The sequence below is a fragment of the Cavia porcellus genome, unplaced genomic scaffold (assembly GCF_034190915.1).
Source record: "Cavia porcellus strain 051 isolate PalLab524CR breed Dunkin Hartley unplaced genomic scaffold, mCavPor4.1 scaffold_17, whole genome shotgun sequence".
Classification (NCBI taxonomy): domain Eukaryota; kingdom Metazoa; phylum Chordata; class Mammalia; order Rodentia; family Caviidae; genus Cavia; species Cavia porcellus.
Genome location: NW_026947500.1, coordinates 5,502,242 through 5,524,872, shown reverse-complemented (window position 1 = coordinate 5,524,872; position 22,631 = coordinate 5,502,242). Strand labels below are relative to the sequence as shown.

Genomic DNA, 22,631 nt, shown 5'->3' with positions numbered 1-22,631 from the left:
AAATGGAAAAGTTAATTGCTTGATTCAAGAGCTGTTTTATTTCCTTAGAAGCAGAGAATTTTATTAACTTTTCTTTTTACCCCTCTTCACAATTCACTGATATGTTTTTATCTTTCCTAGCTCTATCCCAGATTTTTCTCCTATCTCCATTCCACTGCTAAGTTGCTACTGCGGGCCACATCATTTCTCCCCTGGCCACTGCAGAAGCCACCTCATGGCCTTTTGTTCCCCACAGAGCATCTGGCTCCCACCTTTTCAAAGGCAGACCCGATCATGTCACTTCCCTACGTTCAGGTCTCCAGCTGCTTCCACTGCACCTCTTATCTCACAGCTTACTTACTGGTCCTAAGTGACTACTCAGCCTCCTCCTTCTCTGTCTGAGCCTCTTCCCTTAGCCTGCTCCTGCCTGGCTGGCACTCTTTCTGTTTCTTGTTGTCACCAGCACCTTAGAACCTCTGCAGTGCTCTCCTTGGCCTCCAGATTTTAGTAAGGCTCTCCTCTGAGGTCACAAAGGTCTCTCCTTATTTTGAAGCTCAAATGGCATCTGCTCAGAGCATGCTTCTTCACCTAGTTTAAAGTAGCAGCCATCCACAGGGTGGCCCCTTGTCTGACTATTTTGGTCATGTTGCTGCTCAGGAATTGAATCTAGAGCACATGAGCACTAGGCCCAGACTCTGGGGCCTCAAATCCCATGCATGCCTCACCAGCTTAACAAATTGAGGCAATGCACCTCATATTTCAGTGCCTTTGTTTTCAGAATAACAATAGTGCATCACAAAATTGTTAGGAAACTAAATGAATTAATAATATATTGAAAGTGCTTCCCACAGAATTTCACTCATAATAAGTGATAGGATGCCAAATGATAGGATTATTTCCAAAAGATGTAAAGTATAAAACAAAAGAGGCCTTTATTTTGAGAACACCGAGAGAGATGACTGACACCCCCCACCCCCGGCCGCTGAAGTCCGGCAATCTCTCCCGCGGACACGTGGCGTGGGGGGATATAAGTAGCCTAATCTTAGGGTAGTGCCCCAGGGCCATTAGAGATGCACAGGTATTTCATTGGCACATGTTTGGCACCAGGGGCAGATTCCGAAGGGTGGGGGGAGATAGAGTTACAGGTAAATCTCTAGGGGCGGGGGAGACAGGAGCTCCCTGATTCCGGCTGAGGTCTTTTCTGGCTACAGTGTCCTATCTGCGCCAAAACCCTTTCATATCCCATCTTATGATTATTATGAAAAGGGGCGAAGATTTCTCTCTTTAACTACTTCCTGCTGGCAGAAGGCCCTGTACTGGAGCCTAGGGGAGTTGGTGGGATGATGGTTGATGCCCAGGTAGACGCTGACGCCAGGTGTTTTAGCCAGGATAACATTCACTGGTGCATTCACTGGTGAGTGCACATATGTCAGACTGGAAAAACAAAGAAACATGAGGTTATGAGGAGACATGGCACTGTCACATTTAAGGACCCAGCTGAGGTAGAGGGAAAGGTGCCTTTGATTTAGACATGTTATTCTATCAGGATGATGTTGAGGTAGGATCATTGTTACGGTGAGGTAGAATTCTGAAAAATAGGTGTGAGGTTAGAAGGAATGAAATTATGAGAGGTGATTACTCCCCCATCTGAAAGCATAAAAGTTAGGAGGGTAGGTGTGTAAAACTTGTCTCCGGTTCAGGAGTTGAACTGGAAAAAATAGGGGGAGTAGGGGAGATGGTGGCTGTACCAGTATAGGGAAGGTAAGGGCTTAGGCTTTCAGGGATGTCACACTTAACCAGACAGCTGAGGGTAGAAAGAACTATGACCATTATCACATAGATCATTATGAAGATGATCTTACGCATGATGTGGGAGTCTCTAGGAAACACTGTCAAGAGTCCTGCTGTAAAAATGATCATTAATAGAATGTAAGAAATTAGGAATCAAATTAGATAACAAACATGACTTAGCCTGTTAACTGTGGCTGTGACGCCTTCATAAACGGAGACAGGTGGGCGACAGAAGATGAGATGACCACTCAGAATGATCAGATTTAGGGCTGGGAGGGCACCTCTTAGCCTGAGTGATGTGAAACCAGGATGGGAGTCCAGCAACTTTGACCACTGTAGCGGTAGCCAAGTAGACCAGGTAGGGGCCACTCCACCTTGGTTGTAGTCCTGTGGATTTAGAACATTTGAGATAAATTAGATCTCCTGGGGATATGGGAGGATCTGGTTTGGCCTCTCCAGAGGGTTGTGGAAGGCAGAGATCAGCATGTTGTTGCCACAAGTGTCGGAGGAAGGAGAGAACTGGGACATCAGCCAGGGGAGGGAGATTTGGGGGAGTAGGAAGATTGTGGAGTAAGAATGGCCTGCCGTATAAAAGTTCAAAAGGACTTAAGAAAGTAGGAGCCCGGGGAAGTGCCCTGACCTTGGCTAAGGCTAACGGCAAAAGTTGAGGCCAAGATTGGTGTAGTTCTAAAGTGAGTTTTGTAAGGTGTGTCTTTATTAGGCCAGTTGCCTTTTCTACTTTCCCTGAGGATTGTGGATGGTATGGGATGTGGAGGTGCCAGGTGATGTGTAAGCTCGAGGATACCTGTTGAGTGATCTGAGAAATAAAGACGGGACCATTATCTGAGTGAATACTCTGAGGTAGACCAAACCTTGGAATGATTTCTTGTAATATGATTTTGGTAACTACATCAGCAGTTTCCCTGGTTGTGAGAAAGGCTTCTATCCATCCTGAAAAGGTACAAAAAAAGGTGAGAAGATATTTGAGAGTCTTGTGGTGGGGCATGTCTGTAAAATCTATCTGCCAGTCCTGACCAGGGGTGTGTCCTCGAAACTGATGGATAGGAAAGGAAGGGGATGCCATGCGTCCCTGAGGAGAGGTCCTGGCACAAAGATCACCGGTGTGAGTAATCTTAAGAATGATAGCTTTTAGAGAAGGGTGTGTGACTATTGGGGCTAAGAGTTTGTATAGGGCCTGTGATCCTATATGAAAACAGTTGTGTAAGTCAGTGATGATGTCTGAGGCCTGTTGATGTGGGAGAACAAGTTCAGATCCCTGAAAAATCCATCCCTGAGTGTTTTGTGTGTAACCTGGTTTATGAAGTAGCTGTAACTACTCTGGTGAATAATTGGGCTGAGGTAGACTGTTTGGGACTAACGGGAGAAGATGAGAAGCGCAGGGCCCTTGTGCAGCTAACTTGGCTTGTGAATCTGCAAAGGCATTGCCTTGAGCAATAGGATCTGTAGAGTTTTGGTGTCCTCTACAATGAATAATTACTGCCTGCTTTGGAAGTTGGGCTGCCTCTAGAAGTTTAAGGATAAGGGGAGCATTAATGATGGGGGTTCCCTGAGTGGTAATAAAACCCCGTTCTTGCCAGATAGAGGCATGATAGTGTAAAATGCTAAATGTATACTTTGAGTCAGTGTATATATTTATAATCTTATCTTTTGCTAGTATAAGAGCCCTTGTAAGGGCAATAAGTTCTGCCCTCTGGGAAGAGGTCCCAGGTGGCAGTGGATTTGCCTCTATAACTTTTGACTGGTTAACTATTGCATATCCTGCCTTCTTTTGGTTGTCTGTGTTTGTTGAACTGCCATCTATGAACCATGTGTCAAAGGCCAAAGAGAGAGGTGTGCTACTGATGTGAGGGAAAGGGGTGGGAGTCATCTGTAAGAACTCAATATAGTCATGGTGAGGATGGCCCTCTGAGGTGGGAAGTAAGGTTGCCACATTAAGAGGACCACTAGTTGCAATAGAGATGCAAGGGTCTTGAGAGAGAGCTAAGTGTACCTGTTGAAGGAAAGAAGGGGTCATTAGGGCAGGGAGCACCCTTATGTGAGATAAGGTCACGTAGGTGATGAGGTGAGTGTACTGTAATAGATTGCCCTAATGTAAACTTTTTAGCCCTGTGTCAGGAGGGCTGCAGCTGCAAGAGCTCAGAGACAAAGAGTCCATCCTTTTACTGTGTGATCTAACTGTCTTGACAAGTAAGCTACTACTTGAAAAGAAGGTCCCTTTTTGCGTCCTAGTACACCTATAGTGTTGTGGCCCTGAGAAGCAGTATATAGGATGAAAGGTTGGATGGAATCAGGAAGGGTAAGAGCTGGAGCTTTTAGGAGAGCCTCTTTTAATTTTTGAAAGGAGGCATGTATGGGCCTAGTAGGGTCCAGGGGTTCTGATAAGGAACCCTTAGCAGCCTTGTAGAGGAGTTGAGCTAGGGCTGCAAAGTTAGGAATCCAGAGACAAAAGAAATTAGCTAAACCTAGGAAAGATGTAACCTGCTGTTTAGTTGTGGGCACCTGGAGATCATGAAGAATTGCCTTACGATCTGAGGTGATGGAGCGAGTAGTGGGGGTGAGAGCAAGACCTAGGTATTTGACTTTTAGGGAGGCTATCTGGGCTTTAGCAGGAGAGACCCTGTATCCATGACTAGCAAGGAAATTAAGAAGACTGGCTGAGTGTTGTATGGCTAACATATGGGATGGAGAAAAGGTCGTCTATGTATTGAAGAAGAACACTCAGTTTGAGATTAAGTTCTGTGAGGTCAGTAGCGAGGGCCTGACTAAAGAAGTGGGGACTATCTCTGAACCCTTGGGGGAGCACTGTCCAAGTAAGTTGTTGAGACCTGAGGGTGTCTGGGTCAGTCCATGTAAACGCAAAGAGGTTCTGGCAGTCAGAGTGTAGGGGGATAGTGAAGAAGGCATCTTTAAGATCTATAACCATAAAGTGAGTGGTGGAGGGAGGGATATGAGAGAGCATGGTATAAGGATTTGGCACCACTGGGTGAGTTGGGGTAACAGCACTGTTAATTACTGTAAGGTCCTGTACCAGGTGATAGGACCCATCAGGCTTGAGTACCAGGAGAATTGGAGTATTGTGGGGTGAATGGGTAGGTTTAAGAAAACCATTGTCTAAAAGCCACTTAATATGGGTTTAAGTCCCCTTAAATGTTGGGGAGCTATGGGGTACTGGGGAATGCAGGGAAAAATGGAGGGATCCTTGAGACAGATTAAAACAGGCATGGCATGTATAGCCAGAATGGGATTGGATGTGTCCCAAACCATGGGGTCAACCACAGAAGGAGGAAGAGGGGGGAATGGCTTTGTGATGTATTGTGAGGCTGTTTGGAGGATTAGGGCTGTGGGGAGAGAGAAAGTGAAGGAAAAATTAAGCTTTTGAAGAAGGCCTCTACCTAAAAGGGGTGTGGGACATGTTGGGATTACTAGGAAGCTATGGGTAAAGAAAAGAGTCTGGAATCTACATGGGATAGGCCCAGTCTGCAAAGGTTGATCGGCTGGCCGTCAATGCCCACAACAGAAATCAAAGACTTATTACAAGGTCCTAAAAATTTAGGAAGTACACTATAAGTTGCCCCCGTATCCATAAGCAGAGATATTATTTTGCCTGAGATCTCCAGTGAGAGTCGGGGCTCCGACAAGGTTACCGGAGTGGGGGCTGTGAGCCCCAAGCCCCATCAGCAAGTCCAAGCAGGTCAGTCAGCAACAAATCTGGCATTGACGGAGTCTCCTGTGAGGGTGAGGGAATTAGAGGATGGCTTAGCTGCTCACTGGCGGCTAGGACAGTCGCTCTTCCAATGCCCTTTAAGATTGCAGTATGGGCAGGGTCCAAGAGGAATGCCAGGGTTAAGGCAGTCTTTTGCCCAATGTCCTTGTTTGCTGCATTTGAAGCATAGTCTGGGCAGGACTCGGGCAGCCACACCTTGTTGTAGATTTTTTTGTCTTGGGAGCTCGATAAGAGGTCAGACTGATATTTAGCAAACTTTAATTTTTGAGCTTGTTTCTCCTCTTTTTGAATCTTATCTCTATTGTTGAAGATATGGAAGGCTAATTTAAGTAGATCTCCTTGTGGAGTTTGAGGGCCATGTTCAACCTTTTGTAATTTTGCATGAATATCAGGAGCAGACTGTGAAACAAAATAAGAGTTAACAACAATCATCCCTTAATGAGAGCCTGGGTTTACATTAGTATACTTAATTAAGGTTTCCCAAAGCTGATTTAAAAATACAGCCGGGTTCTCATTAGCCTCCTGGACATGTTCTAAAAGCTTGTTGTAGTTTGTATGTTTGTGAACAATCTTATTAAGGCACACAATCAGACATTCAATCATCTTATGTAGTTTTTTTGAACCTTGTCCATTCTGATAGTTCCAGTTAGGATCTTGGTCTGGCACAGCTACAGGCCCAGGGTCATTTTCAGTGGTGTTTGCCCTATGCCTGTGGTCAGCTTCTTCTCGAGCTGCCTGCCACAGCTGATTTCACTCTTGTGAGCTAAGGGTGGTATTTAAAATCACATAAACATCCTTAAAATGTAAATCATAACAATTAGTAATAAATTCAAATTGCCTGATGTAATTCTGTGGGTCAACAGAGAAGCTACCTAATTTATGGGTAATCTGGGATAGATCCAAAAGAGAAAAATGTACATGGATATTGACCAGCCCCTCGGGGCCAGCTTGTTCTCAAAGCAGTAGCAGAGCCTGAGGAGAAGAATGTAGAAAAGAGTGCCATTGGGCAGCTATCTGCCCGGCAGGCGTGTGTGAGCAATTATCTGCACAACGGATACAGAGCAGCTGCCACTCACCCTGGGACGAGGAAATACAGGCAGATGGCATCTCACTGTGTGCCTTGCAGCGAGAGGATTGTTGCCGGCAACCATCATGTGAACCACAACAAGGCAGCTGTTGCTGTTCTCAAGAGGAGCCACAAGGGGGCAGCCATTGACCATGAGACCCATCCGAACATGGCCTCACCCATTGGCTATGTGACCTGTCCGAATATGGCAGCACCCATTGACCACGTGGCCCGTCCAAACATGGGGGCGCCTGTGACCACGTGACCCATCCAAACATGGTGGCACCCTGTCACCATGTGACCCATCTGAACATGGTGGCACCTTGTTGCGTGATGGAGGGCCGCTACATGGTGACTGCTCCCGGCACAAGCTGGAAAAATCACGATGCTTGCAGGAAGGGCACAATGAACACGATCTAGTGTGGTGGGCGGGCGCCCCCCCATATCACTCTTAACACCCTTATTTCTCAGTACAGGTGAGGCATAATTGTTGAATGAATGAAAAATTGAAAAAGAGTCATGAAAGTGTTTTAAATAGTTTCAGATTATCTCTCTCTCTCTCTCTCTCTCTCTCTCTCTCTTTTTTAAACTCTCTGATCCAGTGTGGAGAATTAAACAGTTCTTTTGTTCTCAGTTTGTATCTCAAGGAAGTTGCCCTGCACTGGGATGCCCAAGAAGTGAATATTGGCTCTGTCACTGCACACTAGAGGACAGGATGAGCCAGCCACGTAGTTGGTCTGGTCCTCTAGAGACAAATCTGCAACACTGAGCTTTCTTCCTATAGCCAAAGATGAAAGCCAGGGTCAGGTGTGTGACTTTGTTTTTGTTTGTTTAGGGTTTTTTTCATTAGTTCTAAGATTAGTGATTTTATTACCATACAATCAAACTCCAGAAAAAATATCAAAGACTTTGAATTACTTCACAGGTCATACATAAACAAATAACGTTAACTAAATCCAATGGTTAGCTTGGCTTATGTTGCTGAGGTTGTCTCTTATCACCCATTAAGATTAGTTTCTAGTTTCACGCATATGTATTCACAACACATACAACCTTATCTCTTTAAAGTTATTTGCTTAACCAGTAACTAAAAGAAATAATAAATAAAAAGCTGAAAAACAAGTACCCCAACTTATGCTTAGAATGCCAGTTAAGTGGGATCTTCAGAATGTTTACCTCCAACTTTGAATAAGAAACCAACTTTCTCTTCGTCTCATCATCAGTCCTATAATGATGGTTATTTTACACCTGCGGATTAGATTAAATTTAAATTGTTATATTAAGATGCATGATTTTATGTACCAGGTATTTAAAAGCCTTGGTCAATAGGTTTGGAGTTGTTCTACTACTTCCTTAAAAGAGTTCCTTTTGGATTTCTGGTTGTAACTGCGAGTGAGGTTTGCTCTCTCCCATTCTGTACCCTACTTCTCTTATGTTTAACAGGAAATTTGAATCCAAATAATTCTGCTGTTGTTGACCCAGTAAAAGAACTATTTCCAGCAGTATCAATCAGGTTTGTGTCTTATAAAATTATTACTTTTTCCTTTTTAATTGATAATCTACATGAAGAGTTTTGTTTTTTAATAAAACAAGGTTTCACTGTGTAGCCCTGGTTGGCCTTCAACTTGCTATCCTCCTGCCTCAGCCTCCCCAGTGCTGGGATTACAGACCTGTACCACCGTACCTGGCTTGTGGACATTCCTTTTAATGAAAACTAAAATTTTTGTCAAACTTTCACTCGCTAGTTTTAGCGTTTATCATTTCCTGCGGTTAATAACTGGCATTCCATTGTAAGGAAAGCCTCCTCTCTTACTCCATCCATTTACTCATTTATTTTAGTATAAACTCCTGGATTTTTATTTCATTCGATGGCTTATAATCCATTAGGGTAATTTATTTTACTGTTAAAAGTACTCCAGCTTTAGCCACAAGGAGACCTTTCAATCTACCACCTGTGACCTTTTGAGCCATCCCTGCTATCTTTTGAACATTCCTTATCTTCTAATTTGCCTGTCTTGGCCTTGGAATCAGATTTTTTTCTAAGGACTTTGAACAAAGAACCTGATTCTTTTCACTGGAGAATGAAATCTGGAAACCAACCAAGCCTTGAGTGCTAGATGTGCCCTGGGCCCATCACTGCTTGAGCTATAGGAATTTGTGACTCTCTCTACCTCCTACCTATCAGTTATAACTTTATATTGCAATTCTGGGGCTAGAATAACAGCATTTTCTCACCGTGCTAATTAGCAGCTGCATTTTGAGTCGGGATGGACTGAGACCCATCAGGAGGGCAGAACTGGGTTAGGCAGGAGGCGGCCCAGCCACAGCTCGCAGTACCGGCCTCGTCCTCCAGGGTGCGCTGCGCCCCGCCCGGCCGGAGCGTCCTCCAACCTGGAGCGCCCGAAGCGTCTCCGCGAGGACTCGGAGGGCGCACGTCAGCACCCCCACTTCCTCCCGGCGCCGCCGGTGATTGGCTCCCGGGTTTATAAGAAACCCGTACTGGAGCAGCTGCGGCTGGCAGAAACTTAGCGGAGATCTGCGTCTGGCGTCGCCTCCTCGTGGAGCTGAGCCGAGCCAAGCCGGCAGGATGCGGTCGTCCTGTGTCCTGCTCACCGCCCTGGTGGCGCTGGCCGCCTATTACGTCTACATCCCGCTGCCCAGCTCGGTGTCGGATCCCTGGAAGCTGATGCTGCTGGACGCGACTTTCCGGGGCGCACAGCAAGTGGTGAGGCGCAGCCCGGCGCTGCTTCTCTCTCTCCTCTTAACTGCATTGGATGGGGAGACGACATTGCGCGTCCCCCGAGTGCGTATTTTCCTAGTGCAGCGAAGCGATCGCCCTTTAAGGTGGCCCATCGGGCACGGAGCTGGGTCTGAGTCGCCTAGTTAGCGCGATGGAAGAGCAGGAGTTCCCGAACAGTATTTAACAGCTGGTTCACCTTTCGTCCGTCCCAAACCTCGGCTTGGTCTGCAATGTCAAGTGCCAGATCTTTCAGCATTTTGTAAACCATTCCCCGCCCCCATCTTCATTCTCCTAGAGGGGCCGGAAGGGAGTGAGTTAAACGTTTTAGGAAGTCGAAAGGCTAGTAGAGGGAACCGGCGCTGAGTCCAGGGATGCAGCCACCTGGAAAGCAAAAGAGCACCGCGGGCCCCCAGAGCTCTGGCCTCGGCGCGCTCCCGTCCCGAGGGTGCAGCTCTGGAGGAACCGTGCGGATCTCCCACTTCATCTGTGGCTCTTGTGCTAGAAAGGAGGCAAAGAGGCCCGGCAGGCTGAAAAGGCGGCGGAGGTGGAGGATCTGCCAACCAGTTTGCATAATGTATGTTTGCTGCCTGCCTCGCAGCGTTGATGTCCTTGACTACCAAGGCAGTAACCTTTGCCTGAGCCAGGGTGCCTGGGCTTAACCTGAAAGGATAGCGTTTGTGCCCACAGTATCATGAATATGTGTGTGTGTTCCCCCTCATAGACAGGAAAAAGGTAACTGTGGTTTATTCCATGCATTGTTTTTAGTGTCGTAACTACAGCCTTCAGCCAAGTCTGAGTTCTATGATTGGACAGTATTTCTGCCCTATCTAAACTCTTAACCCTCTTCCAAAATCAAGTCGCCTCCCTCGCCTCGACCCTGGGCTTTAATCAAGGTTATTTTTGTGAAATTCTTTTGGGATTGACTACTAGACAAGGAAGGAAGGACACCTGGTTTTTTTCCTAGAGGGTTTATATTTCTTTTCCCTGTACACCTGTGTGTAAGATTACAGTCTGTAGAGCTTTGGCCTATTAAAAGTCCCCTTATTAGGATGTTGTAGCACATTCCTAGTAGAAATTTGCTTTTTTCTGAATTCAGGCACATTCTCCAACCTCCAAGGCCTTTTGTTTTTCCCCATCAGGAAATGTATACAAAGTTTTAGAGTCCATTCCTTTCCTCCGCTGGCTAAAATTCGATATGGTGGAACAGTGACCAGAGCCCCTTTTCTAGTATTGATACCGAGAAAGTCAGTCTTCATTCAGGAAGCCCCACCGTTTCTCTCTCCTGAGGCAGAATTAGATAATTTGGAAGTAACACCTTTCAGAGCTTCAGGAAGGCAGTAGTATTTATCTGGGTACGTTAAATGGCTGTCTCCAGTAACTGAAAAAGAAAACCGGGAAAGAGAAACTGCTGTTAGCTGCAGGGATGAGTCTTGGTTTTCAGGTCACCAAGCAGTCTTCTTTATCATAAAGTAATGTCAGGCTTGGAGAATGGCTTTTCTTCCCCAGCTGGGCCACCACATCATGAAGAGCCAGTGTGTGGATGGGCCTTTTGGTGTGCCCACAGACTGTGTGGAAATACAATGCCAGGTCCCAGAAGAAGAGGTAACAGGTGTTCTGACCAGTCCTGAGCGGGTTTGCAGAGAAGTGGCTCTTAACATTTCTCTTCTGAATTGTAAATCATGTAAAGATCATTCAGGTCAGATGAAAGCATGTGCTATTCAAGAACATAATTTTTGTTGAGTTTTGCCTATAATAGGAGTTGAACCCTGGGCCTTGTGCATACTAGGTGGGTATTGTACTGCAGAGCTATGCTTCCAGCCTGGGAATATATTTAAATGCCTGGTACTGGTGGTTATTCTAAAGCGTTCCCAGGGATCCCCTGTGGATTGTGTAGGAAATCTGCAGGATTGCCCGACTTTGTTGGCACAGTGAAGCAGATGTGAACTGGAAGTAATTTGTGTCATTGAAACCTAGAGAGCTACCACTGAAGTGTACAGCATAAGCCTTGTTACTCCAATAATTTTAGTTTCAGTTGCAAAAGCAGTTGAAACCACTTAAGAGATTAAGCTTGGCCTACTTCCTGACACAGGGGCACCTACCTAGCATCAAGAAACACATGCTGTCTTATTCTTTTGTTATTGGCAACTGCCTCACCCCTCACTACCCTGTATTGTATCCTTTCTTACTCAGTGAGTCAGATTACTGAGATTATATGCACTAAATTCTTCTTCCTTTAATATTATCTAAGAAGAAGCTACTGAGGATCTCTCTCTCAACTCATCTCAAACACAGACGCTACATTGGAATCCTCTAGCAATCATTAAAAAATCCTGATGTTCAGGTCTTACTGTTTAAGAAATAATCCAGGATTTCTGGGAGATACGTATTTTTAGCAACATTTTAAAACGTCCCCTGGGTGACTTTAGCTGTAGCAAAACTTAAAAACCACTGATTTATAAAATACATTCCTATTATACATGATGTATTTTCCTTAAACTGTTCAAATTATATTGTACGTATGTTCTTTAGAACAAGCCCCTTTACATTAGCATAGATTAATTTGTTAGATTAGTTGATTGATACTTTGGCTCTAAGAGTCTTAAGAGGATAAGTTACTAGCCAGGCAAATTTCTGTGTTATAACAGAAATATTGTAAGACTTGAACAGGGGAAGAGCACAAATGAAAGTGATAGTTCTGGAACAGACAGTTGAGCGGTTTGTATGAAGATGGTCAAGAAAAGCAGAGGGAAGAAAGGAGAGAGTGGAGAAATTCTGAAGACTGATTTCCATGTGCTATGCAAGTGAAAAAAAATGGTAATCCCAGTGTAAGTGAAGGGACTGAAACGTGCACTGCTGCTTGAAACCACTTTCTTAAAGGACAGATTCGCAGTAACGGTCAGGAGCCTGAGAAGTGTGCTTTTTCTATTCCTGCAATCACTCTGTATGGAATTTACTGTGTATCATGATGAATATAGACAAAATTGGGCTGGGGATGTAGCTCAGTGGTAGATCACTTGCTAGCTCACACACTCTGGAGCTGTAAAGATGGAACCTTTTAGCTAGGTATGGTAGCACACACCCGTAATCCATCCTAGCTACAAGCGAGGCTAAACCATGAGGACTGCAAGTTTGAGGCTACCCTGGGCAACTCAGCAAGACTCTCTCAGAATTTTTTTTAAAGAATTGTTTTTAGGGGCTGAACGGTGCTTGGATAGCATGCATGAGGTCCTGGGTTCAACCTCTAACACAGCAAATGAAATAAAAAATGGAAACACTTTATAGGATTAAAAACTGGTCAACTAGTTCTTATCAAAGCATTATCATTTATGAGAAATATGAGAAAACATTCAACAGCCTTTCCCCCAAGCATACTATAAAGGGATGAAGAAGAGGGAGCTAGGGAGTAACTCAGGTGAAGCACTTGTCTAGCATGTAGGAACCCTAGGACTGACCTCATCCCCCCTAAAAGCAATAAAATTTTAAAAATTCATGTTGTAAAATAATGCTAAAAGATTTGAGAAAGATTTGTCCTGTGTATTGTGGGAAAAGGTTATAAAACACCAGATATACTATATCATATCAATACATACTTTAGTGGTTGTGTTTTGTTTTTATGGTCCTGGGGATTGAGTGTTTGTTTTATGGTCCTGGGGATTGAACCCAGGGCTTCACACATGCTAGGCAAGTGGGTCTGCAGTGAGCTACAACCATAGCCCTAAATTTTTTCATAATGAACGTATATTACTAAAAAATTATTCTAACATTTTGTTTTTGACCCAAGAGTATTTCCTACATAAAAAGTGGAACTGATGGTCATATACACATCAATGTGGTATATACTTTGGGATTTTTCTATGAAGAAAACCAGATGTCTTTGTAAGAAGGTATTCTAGATCTCCTGATAGCATATTCTCTTGAGTAGTCACTTAGATTAACTTGTAGAGAGATTGAAGACCTACAACATGAAGTTTTGAGGAAATGCTCAAAAATAGTCTTTAAAAAAAGCTGACAGCCAGTGGCTGTCTTAGGACAGGTACAGTTACACAGGCTTGTAGGAGGGAGATGCTGTGTCAGGTTAGAGTGATGAAGATGGTTTCAGGGCAGCTCTAAGCCAGAGCCTGGGAGCTCGCCGTCTCATACCTTTATACCTCTTTACCTATTAGCTCTTTGTCAAATTTTTTATTTTGGGGTGCTGATAATTGAACCTAGGGCCTCATGTATACTAAATATATGCTCTTATCAGTGAAGTGTTCCCCACCTTTACTTCTTAGTCCTTGTACTATGATTTTTTTACTGACATAATCTAAAAGAGATTGTTACAGTTGGCATTTCTGCTGATGTTTTCCCTGTTTCCTATGGAGGATAGTGCTTTAGGCCTAGTTGAGCAAGGGTTTTTTTCCTTTCCTTTTTGTTTTCCTGTGAAACATCCCCAAACTCGATGAGATTTAATGTGCTCTCACCTGAATTCTCTGCACAGGATGTGCTTTCAGGCTGTGTGGGTGTGGGTTTAAATGACAGCTCAGCTGGGAACCCTGCAAAACTGCGGGGTTCTAGCCTTTTTATAACAATTTCAAATTAGAATTTTTACTAATGTCAGGTAAATTTAACTTCAAAATAGGAATAAATAATGTTTCATCTCCTGCCTTCCAGACTTGTGATGATGCATGTTGCTTCATGTAAGTTGGAGATTTGTCTAATGACAGTAGTTTTTAGCTGGTTACTAAAAATTTTCTTTAAACACATGGCAACAGAAGGCTTTAGGAATAACTTCAGGGCACCATTTAACCGTTATTAGTGCTGGCAGGTGAGCAATCTGAGTTGTCTCTGCAAAGAGCACTTGGGAAACATTAAAGTCAAATTGATTTGGCCAAGACTGTAAGATAATGCCCAATTTATAGCCTCATTTTTATTTTTTCTAGTACTTTTACAAACATAGCCCAGAGCATAGAAATGCCATCATTATGCATTATTTTAATGGGACATCCTGTTTCTAGCATGCAACTTGATCTGAAGACATTTCTGTGAAGTGTGGAAGCGAAGCTCATCATTCATAAATGTTCTTTTTATGCAGTTACTTCTTTTAAAATAGTGACCATATATTTATTTTCCTTTCCCTATAAAACTGTGTGGACCCTGCTTGACATTTTTGAAATTTTGCTGCTGCTGCTGCTTTTTCTTCTTCTCTTCTTCCTCCTCCCCCTCCTCTCCCTTCTCCTCCTCTTTCTTCTTTCTCTTTTTCTTTTTCTTCTTCTTCTTTTCTTTTTACCTTTGAAATAAAACAGATTTGGAAAGAAAAAGAATAAAATACAAAAACTATGTGGAAAACATCTATCACTTATTTTTCTCCATTTTATTCTTCTAAAGAACGAAGACGTGTCATTGAATTTCTGAGTGACAAACCTGGCCTCATTGCCTGGCTAATCTAAGGTGTGTTATATTATGAAATCATAAAAATCTGTCTTTCAGGGTGTCGAAAATAAAATTAAAATCCTGCCCTCTAGAAATGATCACTTATTCACTAATTTTGTATGTGTGCACACATGCATGTGTGCATATGTATGTGTTAGAGACTTGAACTTAGGTTTTGTAGGTGCTAAGCATGCGAATTATACCCCTGACCCTATTCAACAAATAGTGACTAGATTGCAGTTCAAGGGGCTGGTAGAACAGATGAATAAGAGAGACACCTAATCTTGAGATATTGTAGTTGAGTGAAGAGAAATAAACCAACTGCCGATAACATAGTGTACATACACTTCAATGATGGAAGGAGAGCTGTGGTGAGGTCCTGCCAATGCCTTGAAAAGGACATCTAAAGTATCCCTGGGCATGGGGCATTATCCTCAGTTACAAGGATGAGTGTGTACAATGAAATAGCATCTTTTAAACATGAGGTCTGCTCTGTGTCGGATACGGTGCTTCGTGCTTTTGCATGTAATTCATTTAGTCCTGCTTTAATAATGTCAGGCAGGCGCCTTGTTTTTCTTTATCTGGAGGAAGGAACTGCAGTGCACAGAAAGCAACTTCCAAGATGGCAAGGTCTGTAGAGGTGGAGCTGCGCTGAAGTCTGGCCTGTATTGGTCCCCAGTTCTGGAGCTGAACTGTTGAGCTAGATTCCTGTCCCTAGGAACTGGCCACGTGGGGCAAGATAGAGAGCGGTGAAAGGTGCATTCCAGCCAGAAAAAGCAGTGTCCAAAGGGAGAGGATGGGACAGCTGAGGCACTGAAAACGGCTCAGGCTGGCCAGAGCTTCAACTTCAGAGGTCCGAGAGCGAGAGGGAATGGATGAATGGGTCAGGTAGCGAAGAGCTCTGTGGGCAGGAAAGGCACATGGTGATTCAGAGTAGTGCCTAGAATTTAACAAGCGGGAGTGAAGGTCCGGGATGGTTTGGGAAGCACCAGTGGGGTGAGGGCCTGAGCTGTGGAGGGAGAGGGGCAGCTTGAAAACATAGAGTGGAGTGAAGGGGAGAAAGGAGCCAAGATGAGCCCTGGGCAGACTGGAGTAATGATGACAGTGACCGTAGCTTAGGAGGAAGAGCCGAAGGCTGAAGACAAGAGCTTGCAGCCTTGTCGTGAGGAGTGAACAGGATGGCGGTTCGTAAGTAGCTGCATATATAGGCCTGGGCTTCGGGAGAGAGCTCTAAGCTGGGAGACACGGATTCGGGGCTCACTGGCAAATGAGTGATGTGGAAGTAGCAGAAGTGAATGCTGCGTGTCAAGAGTAAGATGGGGACTCTACCAAGGGTACCTGTGGGTGACACCTCTGGCAAGAGGGAGAGGCTCGCACTGCGATGAGACCTTCAAGACCGTGATTTGTATTATACTTCGGGTTTATAATGCACTCTAGGTTTTATAAAGTTTCCCTTATGTTCCCTGATTTAATTAATGTTTTACAGTTAGTACCTGGTTGACATGGTCATTCCTACTTGTCGGCTGAGGTAAGTAGAGGCTCAGCAAAGGTCATGACCTTCTAGAGATTACGAGATTCATTACACCGTGAAGTAGGGCCTGGAATGGAAGTGCCCAGGCTCCTTGTCCCTGCTAGGCTGTGCCATGGGAATGCTCTTGAGAACTCTTAATAACTGTCACAGGTACAGGCTCCTCCCTGTGTTGACCTTTTTTTTTTAATCATACAATTAATCTTTTTTTAATTTACACTGGTAGTTGTGTTTCTCTGATATACTGGGGGCTACTAGAAGCAATTTGGAGAGAATCTGTATGGATATGAGCTTAAGAGACAGAAGTGACAAGATTTGTAAAGAGTTATACAAATGATTCTTGAATAGAATATCAACTCTAATGAGTTTTGAGTAGTTAATAAGAAATGGTTTTAAGTTGTTACCTGCGTAACACACTGAAATATCCACATCTGGTGACCTATCTGTAAACTATTTGTAGTGAACCTGTTGGGTAGCTCACCTCTCTATAGTTTGTAACTGTTTAGGTACAAGTTTATCATAATTCCTGTTAAACTCAGATGGTCCCCAAGTTATATATATCTAGAGTAGCCATATAATTCATTGTTTTTTCAATATTCATTTATTTGATGGACAGAACCAAAGGGCACTCTGCCACCGACCGAGCTTACATCCCCAGGCCTTTTTGTTTTTTATCTTGACACAGGCTCTCACTAAGTTGTCCCAGCTGGCCTTGACCTTGTGACTTTCCTTCCTGGTCTGTTGAGCAGCAGAGATCACAGGCATGTACTGCCATGCCCAGCTCAGGACAGTGGTTTGAAAACAAAATTATTCCCAGATAGACCTGAATAGATACTCACACACTATATATTTTTTTCTTTTCTCTCTCTCTCTTTTTTGACATTGACTTGAAACTTTCAGCCTAACATAGTCACTGTGGTAGAAGCGTGCCTGTGCTCCCATTCACTCCTGGGTGCTCCAATCCGACTAAACCAGCCTTCACCCACTCCCCAGCTTGCTTTGGAGTAAAAGCACAAAATTATTTTAGCTGGCACCACTCTGCCAACTCCAACCTCACGGTCTCCCTCAAGAGGTTTACACGCTGTGGTGGACGCCTTTCCTCTTACCCTCTCTGATTGACTGGCACGCCACCCTGCCCTCTTTGCCAACATCCCACACATCTTTCAACATCAACTGAAAATTCGTCTCTTTTTGAAAACTTTGGGGCTGGGGATTTAGCTCAGCGGCATAAGCGCCTGCCTTGCAAGCAGGCAGTCGTGAGTTCGATCCCTGGTACCGGTAAAAACGAAAACGACAAAGAAAATGAAAAAAAAAAAAAAAGAAAACTTCCCCATCTCATTCCCCAACATCAGCCTGCAGTTTTCTCTACACTTTGCCAGCACTTTTTTTTAATGACCCTTGTATGTTACTTCCTTTATAGCAAATAACTCCTTTATGTACAGGCTCTTTACCAAACCATCAGCTTTCTTGTCTATGAGAGATACAGTTTTTCTCTTACTGTTTTTGTTTTTGTTTGAAAATCATACATGATAGACGAAATAGAAAGAAAAATAGAAATTCATCTCTTTGGTTTCTTTTAGTCTGTCGCAAAGGATAGACCCAGTGTTTCTGGGTGCTTTTCACTCTGGATGCTGGTAAAAATGGATTTTTGTTGTCCTTTCAAACTTTTTTTGCAAGCCTTGATGTTTTCTGTGTCTTTAACTTCCTCATAAGTAACTCAGTTTTGCTGAGTGAAACTTGTTTTTGAACTTATAATGTGCTGTCTACCTCCTTCTCGCTCATATTAGTTATAGTCACAGAGCATCTCTTTAAAGATCACTAGCAAATTCCCAATGTATGTTATATCATTCTACCTTGTACTTTTCAGTGGGATAATTGATGAATACTCCATGAAAAATCAATGAGACACCGTCTTCTAAGCTGCCTGTTCCAAAATACCAACCTTAACCCTACGACCCAATATACCCTTTGTTTTGAACATTTCAAAGTCTGCTTTTTTAGACTGCAAGATGTTTACCTCATTGTTTTTAAAATTTTTATGTTTTAAAATGTTAACTAATACACAAGAACAGAAGCTATACATATTAATAGGATAACCTCATTCTTTCTTGTATGTGTCTATTCTAAGGTAGGATCTTTTTCACAGTGGATCCTCTTACTGAATAATAAGTGCAGCCAATTTGTAAAACAGTAATATCTTTAGTTTTCAAGAAAGAAAATAGAGTTCCAACAAAATTACTTGTTCATGGACACAAGTAAGGCCGGCTGAGAACAAGGCCGTCTGGATTTTGGGACTTCAACTTCTTTTCCCTTCCCACCTCATCCCTCTACTATGCCAAACTCTGTCCTACAAGTTGTGCAGTCCACATTAAAAATTTAACGCTCAAAGGGAGCATATTGCTATATTTACAGATTTTAATTTTACAGGATATTAACGTTAAAAGAGAAACTTGAGTCAAATTACATTTCTCCCAGACTTTACAGGGTTTTTTGAAATAAAACTTAACAGTTCATTTGATCAAAGAATAATTAGTGAATCGGGTAGCACCTAAAATCTGAAGAGATTCAGGAAGCTCTGCTTTGCAGTGTAAGCAGGGAAGTTTTGTAGCAGCTTGGAAGCAAAATAGTAGTTACTTGGCTAGCTACGTACAGTTAGGCATTTGTCTTTTTACTTATGATTCAGTGGAAAGTGCTAGAGGTTAATTGGCAGATTCTGATTGGTTAAACTTAATTGGGTTTGTGATTGTTTAAAAGCTCTGGATATAAGAAAACCTCAGGTTAATGGGCTCCGTCTGGTTTGTCTTAACAACATATGTTACACGTTGCAAAGTGCTCCGTAGTTAAATAGTATTTAGAAACACTGAGCTAGTTCATTAGAATTTCTTTTTAATTGTAAAGCATTTTAGAATCCCTACTATTCTAATGTGGGTTTTAAATCATAATGGGATATACAGTGAGTCTCAAATTTAATTGACTACAGATCTCTTATTTCACAAAATTCTTCATGGAATTGGACATTTTCATAGTGTTTAACAGTGTGGACTTTGGGCTAGACATGATATATGCCTGTAATCCTAGCACTTTTGAGAAGCTGAGACAGGAGGATCAAAAGTTCCAGCCCCACAAGGGCAATGTAGTAACTTAGCAAGACCCTGTTTCCAATAAAATAAAGTTTAAAAAGGATAGGAGATAACAGCTCTGTGCAAAGGTCCTGGGTTCAATTTCTAGTATTGGAAAAATACAATAGAGAAAGGAAAAGAGTATGGACTTTGGGCTTCAGGAGCATTGTGTTGCAACCCTGTTTCTGAACTGTACTAGCTGTATGATTCTGAACCAAGTGTTTAACCTGTGAGTTTGTTTCCTATTCTAGTGAGTAGTTATAATACTTTGCCTATAAACTTATTATGAAGATTTCATAAGATGATGCATATAAAGCTTCATTGCTTGTTGACATCACCATCATCATTCCCATCAGGCATGAGTTAGTATGTAAAGCACTCGGAGCAATCCCTAGCATGTAAGAACTATATTTAGTCCAGATCTGATTTTGGCCGTTGTCTACAGTACACTATGATAGTAATACATTGTTTCATCATTATCATTCCAGTTTGATAGTGTTCTCAAGTTTATATGTTTCTCTACAGGTGTCAGCCTGCTCCACATGGCCTGTTATTGTCTGTGGCTACTAGGTTTGAATCCTGTCACTAGCATTTAGTAGTTACGTGACTCACTGAACAAGGACTGAACTGTGAAGAAACTATTAGTTTCTTTATCTGTAAAAGTGGTGATAATGACAGTGTTTCTTTCAAAGCTTGTCATAAAAATTAAACACAATGTGTATATAAATTTTAACATAGTGGTTGGCCTCTAGCAAGAACTCAGCAGTTTCCTAATGTTAGATTTCTGGAGCACATGGGTTTTGTTTGCTGAAATACATTGTCATTATCATCATTACCTCATATCATTCTAACTTTGCTGTACATACTTCAACCCAATCTTTATAACAATCCTGTGAGATAAATACTATTGTTTCTGTGTGGTAAATGAAGACTTTAAGGCACAGTGGGTTAAATTAAGTATCTGCTCAAGGTACATTGCCAGTAAGTGACAGAGTCAGAATTCTAATGCAGATTGTCTGCAGTTCTAAAAGCAAGAGAGATTGAGTATCTTTTTAATAATCCTATATTAATGGTCTCCACCTGGGCTTTACCAAGATACCAATTCATTTTAGAACTTTATGACCCCTGAAAAGAGTTCCTTAACGCTTTAGTTACCTGAGGTGATGTTTTTGACACACATGATAATTTTGTTATAAAAATTAAACTGCTTCTCTTGAATTGTAGTATCAGTAGTAGGTCATCTTGCCACACCTGTAAGTTAGCAAAAATGAACTCTTCTTCACTGTTGGTTGGAGTGTAGACTGGTCCACTGCGGAAATCAGTTTGGAGATTTGTCAAAAAATTAGGACTAGAGGTTCCATTTGACCCTACCATTCCATTCTTGGGTATCTGCACAAAAGAATTAAAAGCATCATAGCATAGTGATATATGCACACCTGTGTTTAATAGCAAATCTTGGAAATAACCCAAGTGAATGGGTAAAGATTGATTTTTTTAATGCAGTGGAGTACTACTCTGCCATAAAGAAGGATATGCACAAGACATTTCTTGGAAAATGGAAGCACCTTGAATCCATATACTTAGGTGAAATAAATTGGATGCACATGTGTAAATACCGCATCTTTTCTCTGGTGTGAGAAATCAAAAGTGTAAATCGGAACCAAAATGTATAACAGGAAGAAAATGTTCAAGTGGGGAAGGGAACAAAGGAGAGGGAAGGTGGAAAGGAAAGAAGGGAACAGAAAAAAAGATAAAAGAAGGAAAACATGGAAACAAAGCTTTTGTAAATGGAAAGGGTTGAAGGGAGAGTAGAGGAATGGGAAAAAAGTTAAATCATGTATAGGTACAAATTCTCTATGATAAATGTCATTATGTATAACTAAAATGTACCAATAAAATCTGATTAAAAAAACAAAAAGAAGTACTTAAAAGCAGGGATGACATTTTTTTAGCAAAAGGCTTTGGATTTGCCCAAGTGATCAATGTCTCTGGTGTCCAGGCATTTTGCCTCTTACAAGTGGAACAGATAACTTTGACTTCTAATGTCATGAAAGACTGTCTTCAGTCAACCACCATAATTAGAGAAATTAACTGTGGACTCTATCATTTGTTGCTTGAGCAATTATTATGTGCTAACTCTTGGGATATAGCAATTTACAAGACAAAGAGCACCTAACCCTTCTGGAGTTACAACCCGGTGCCAAAAGCATGTGGCAGGTAGTTATGAAAGGGGAAATCTGCAAGTTTGTTGGCAGACCAAAGATAACTGGAAGCTTGGAAATACAGGAAATCCCCTGAAGAAACAATGGTGAATGAGATGAGTGGTGTTAGAGTTGTGGAAAAGAAGTAGACCCAACAAAGGAATTAGGGAACGCGGAAGAAAATTTGGAAAATAGAGCATCAGCATGACCTAGGAAGAGTGCTGCCAGAAAGAGCGTGGTTGCCTGTGTTCGTTCTCCTGCGAGGCAGAGGAACATCTGCACTACTGCCGTCCTGGTAGGTTGTCATTCACAAAGGTCCTCTGGACAACCCTGGCTGTTACATTCAGGATCTCGATCTGTGCCTTGTTTGTTGGAATGATTTCCAGGATGTCTGCCAAAATCGATGCTTTGACTTTAGCAGTCTTGATATTAGCTATTATTTCTGACAGGAAATAGTCAAAACATGCTTTCTAGGTTCTGATTAAAATCTGAGATGGAGGTTACAGGAGGGTATTACTTATCTGTATATATTAAGATACACCAAGAAATGCCCTTTCACCAAATAACTAACTTTAAATTTTTTTTTAAATTTTTAATTTTTAATTTTTAAAATTTTTTTATTGGCTAATTGTCTATATGGAAGCATAGTACAGAATCTGAAATCTTTTTTTATTGTTTGATTTTTTTTAGATTTTCAGATTAATAACATAATTACAGGTATAATGTGATATTTCAGTACATATAGATTGTGTATAATCACTTCAGGTATTTTGGTTATCCATCTCTTAATTGTTTATCATGTTAAAATATGAACATTCGAAATCCTTCCCTAAACCGAGCATAGCAGCACACGCCTGTAATCCCAGCATTTGGGAGGCTGAGACAAGAGGATTGCTGCAAGTTCAAGGTCAGCCTGGGCTTCCTAAGGGGACTTCAGGGGCAGCATGAACTACTTAATGAGGCTCTGCCTCAAAAAGCAAAACAAAGCAGCAACAAAACCTAAATCCTCTCCTAGCTATTTTGCTGGTATCATTTTGTTAACTATTACTTCCT

The 22,631-nt window shown here is 42.3% G+C and overlaps 2 protein-coding genes across 4 annotated transcripts in view; one reads left to right on the top strand and one right to left on the bottom strand.

Moving 5' to 3' along the window:
• Positions 1-887: 887 nt before the first annotated feature.
• Positions 888-9,005, bottom strand: LOC134470839 (uncharacterized). 3 transcript variants are annotated; one of them, XR_010039996.1, is made up of 3 exons: positions 8,817-9,005; positions 2,052-2,157; positions 888-1,413 (listed from the first exon to the last, which is right to left on the bottom strand). XR_010039996.1 is itself a non-coding variant. In XM_063227178.1 (3 exons), exons 2-3 carry the CDS (start codon positions 2,852-2,854, stop codon positions 1,236-1,238), a joined length of 981 nt encoding a protein of 326 aa, XP_063083248.1. In that variant the 5' UTR covers positions 2,855-7,829; positions 8,817-8,989; the 3' UTR covers positions 888-1,235. The 3 variants fall into 3 exon arrangements, 1 of the variants encoding a protein (XP_063083248.1); XM_063227178.1 differs by having other exon boundaries at positions 2,052-7,829; positions 8,817-8,989; XR_010039995.1 differs by having other exon boundaries at positions 888-2,157.
• Positions 9,006-9,054: 49 nt separating this feature from the next.
• Nceh1 (neutral cholesterol ester hydrolase 1) overlaps positions 9,055-22,631 on the top strand; it is a 66,349-nt gene continuing 52,772 nt past the window's right edge. Inside the window, exon 1 of the mRNA XM_003467541.5 lies at positions 9,055-9,306. Coding sequence (XP_003467589.2) covers positions 9,169-9,306 — 138 coding nt within the window. The 5' untranslated portion in view covers positions 9,055-9,168. The remainder of the gene's footprint in view (positions 9,307-22,631) is intronic.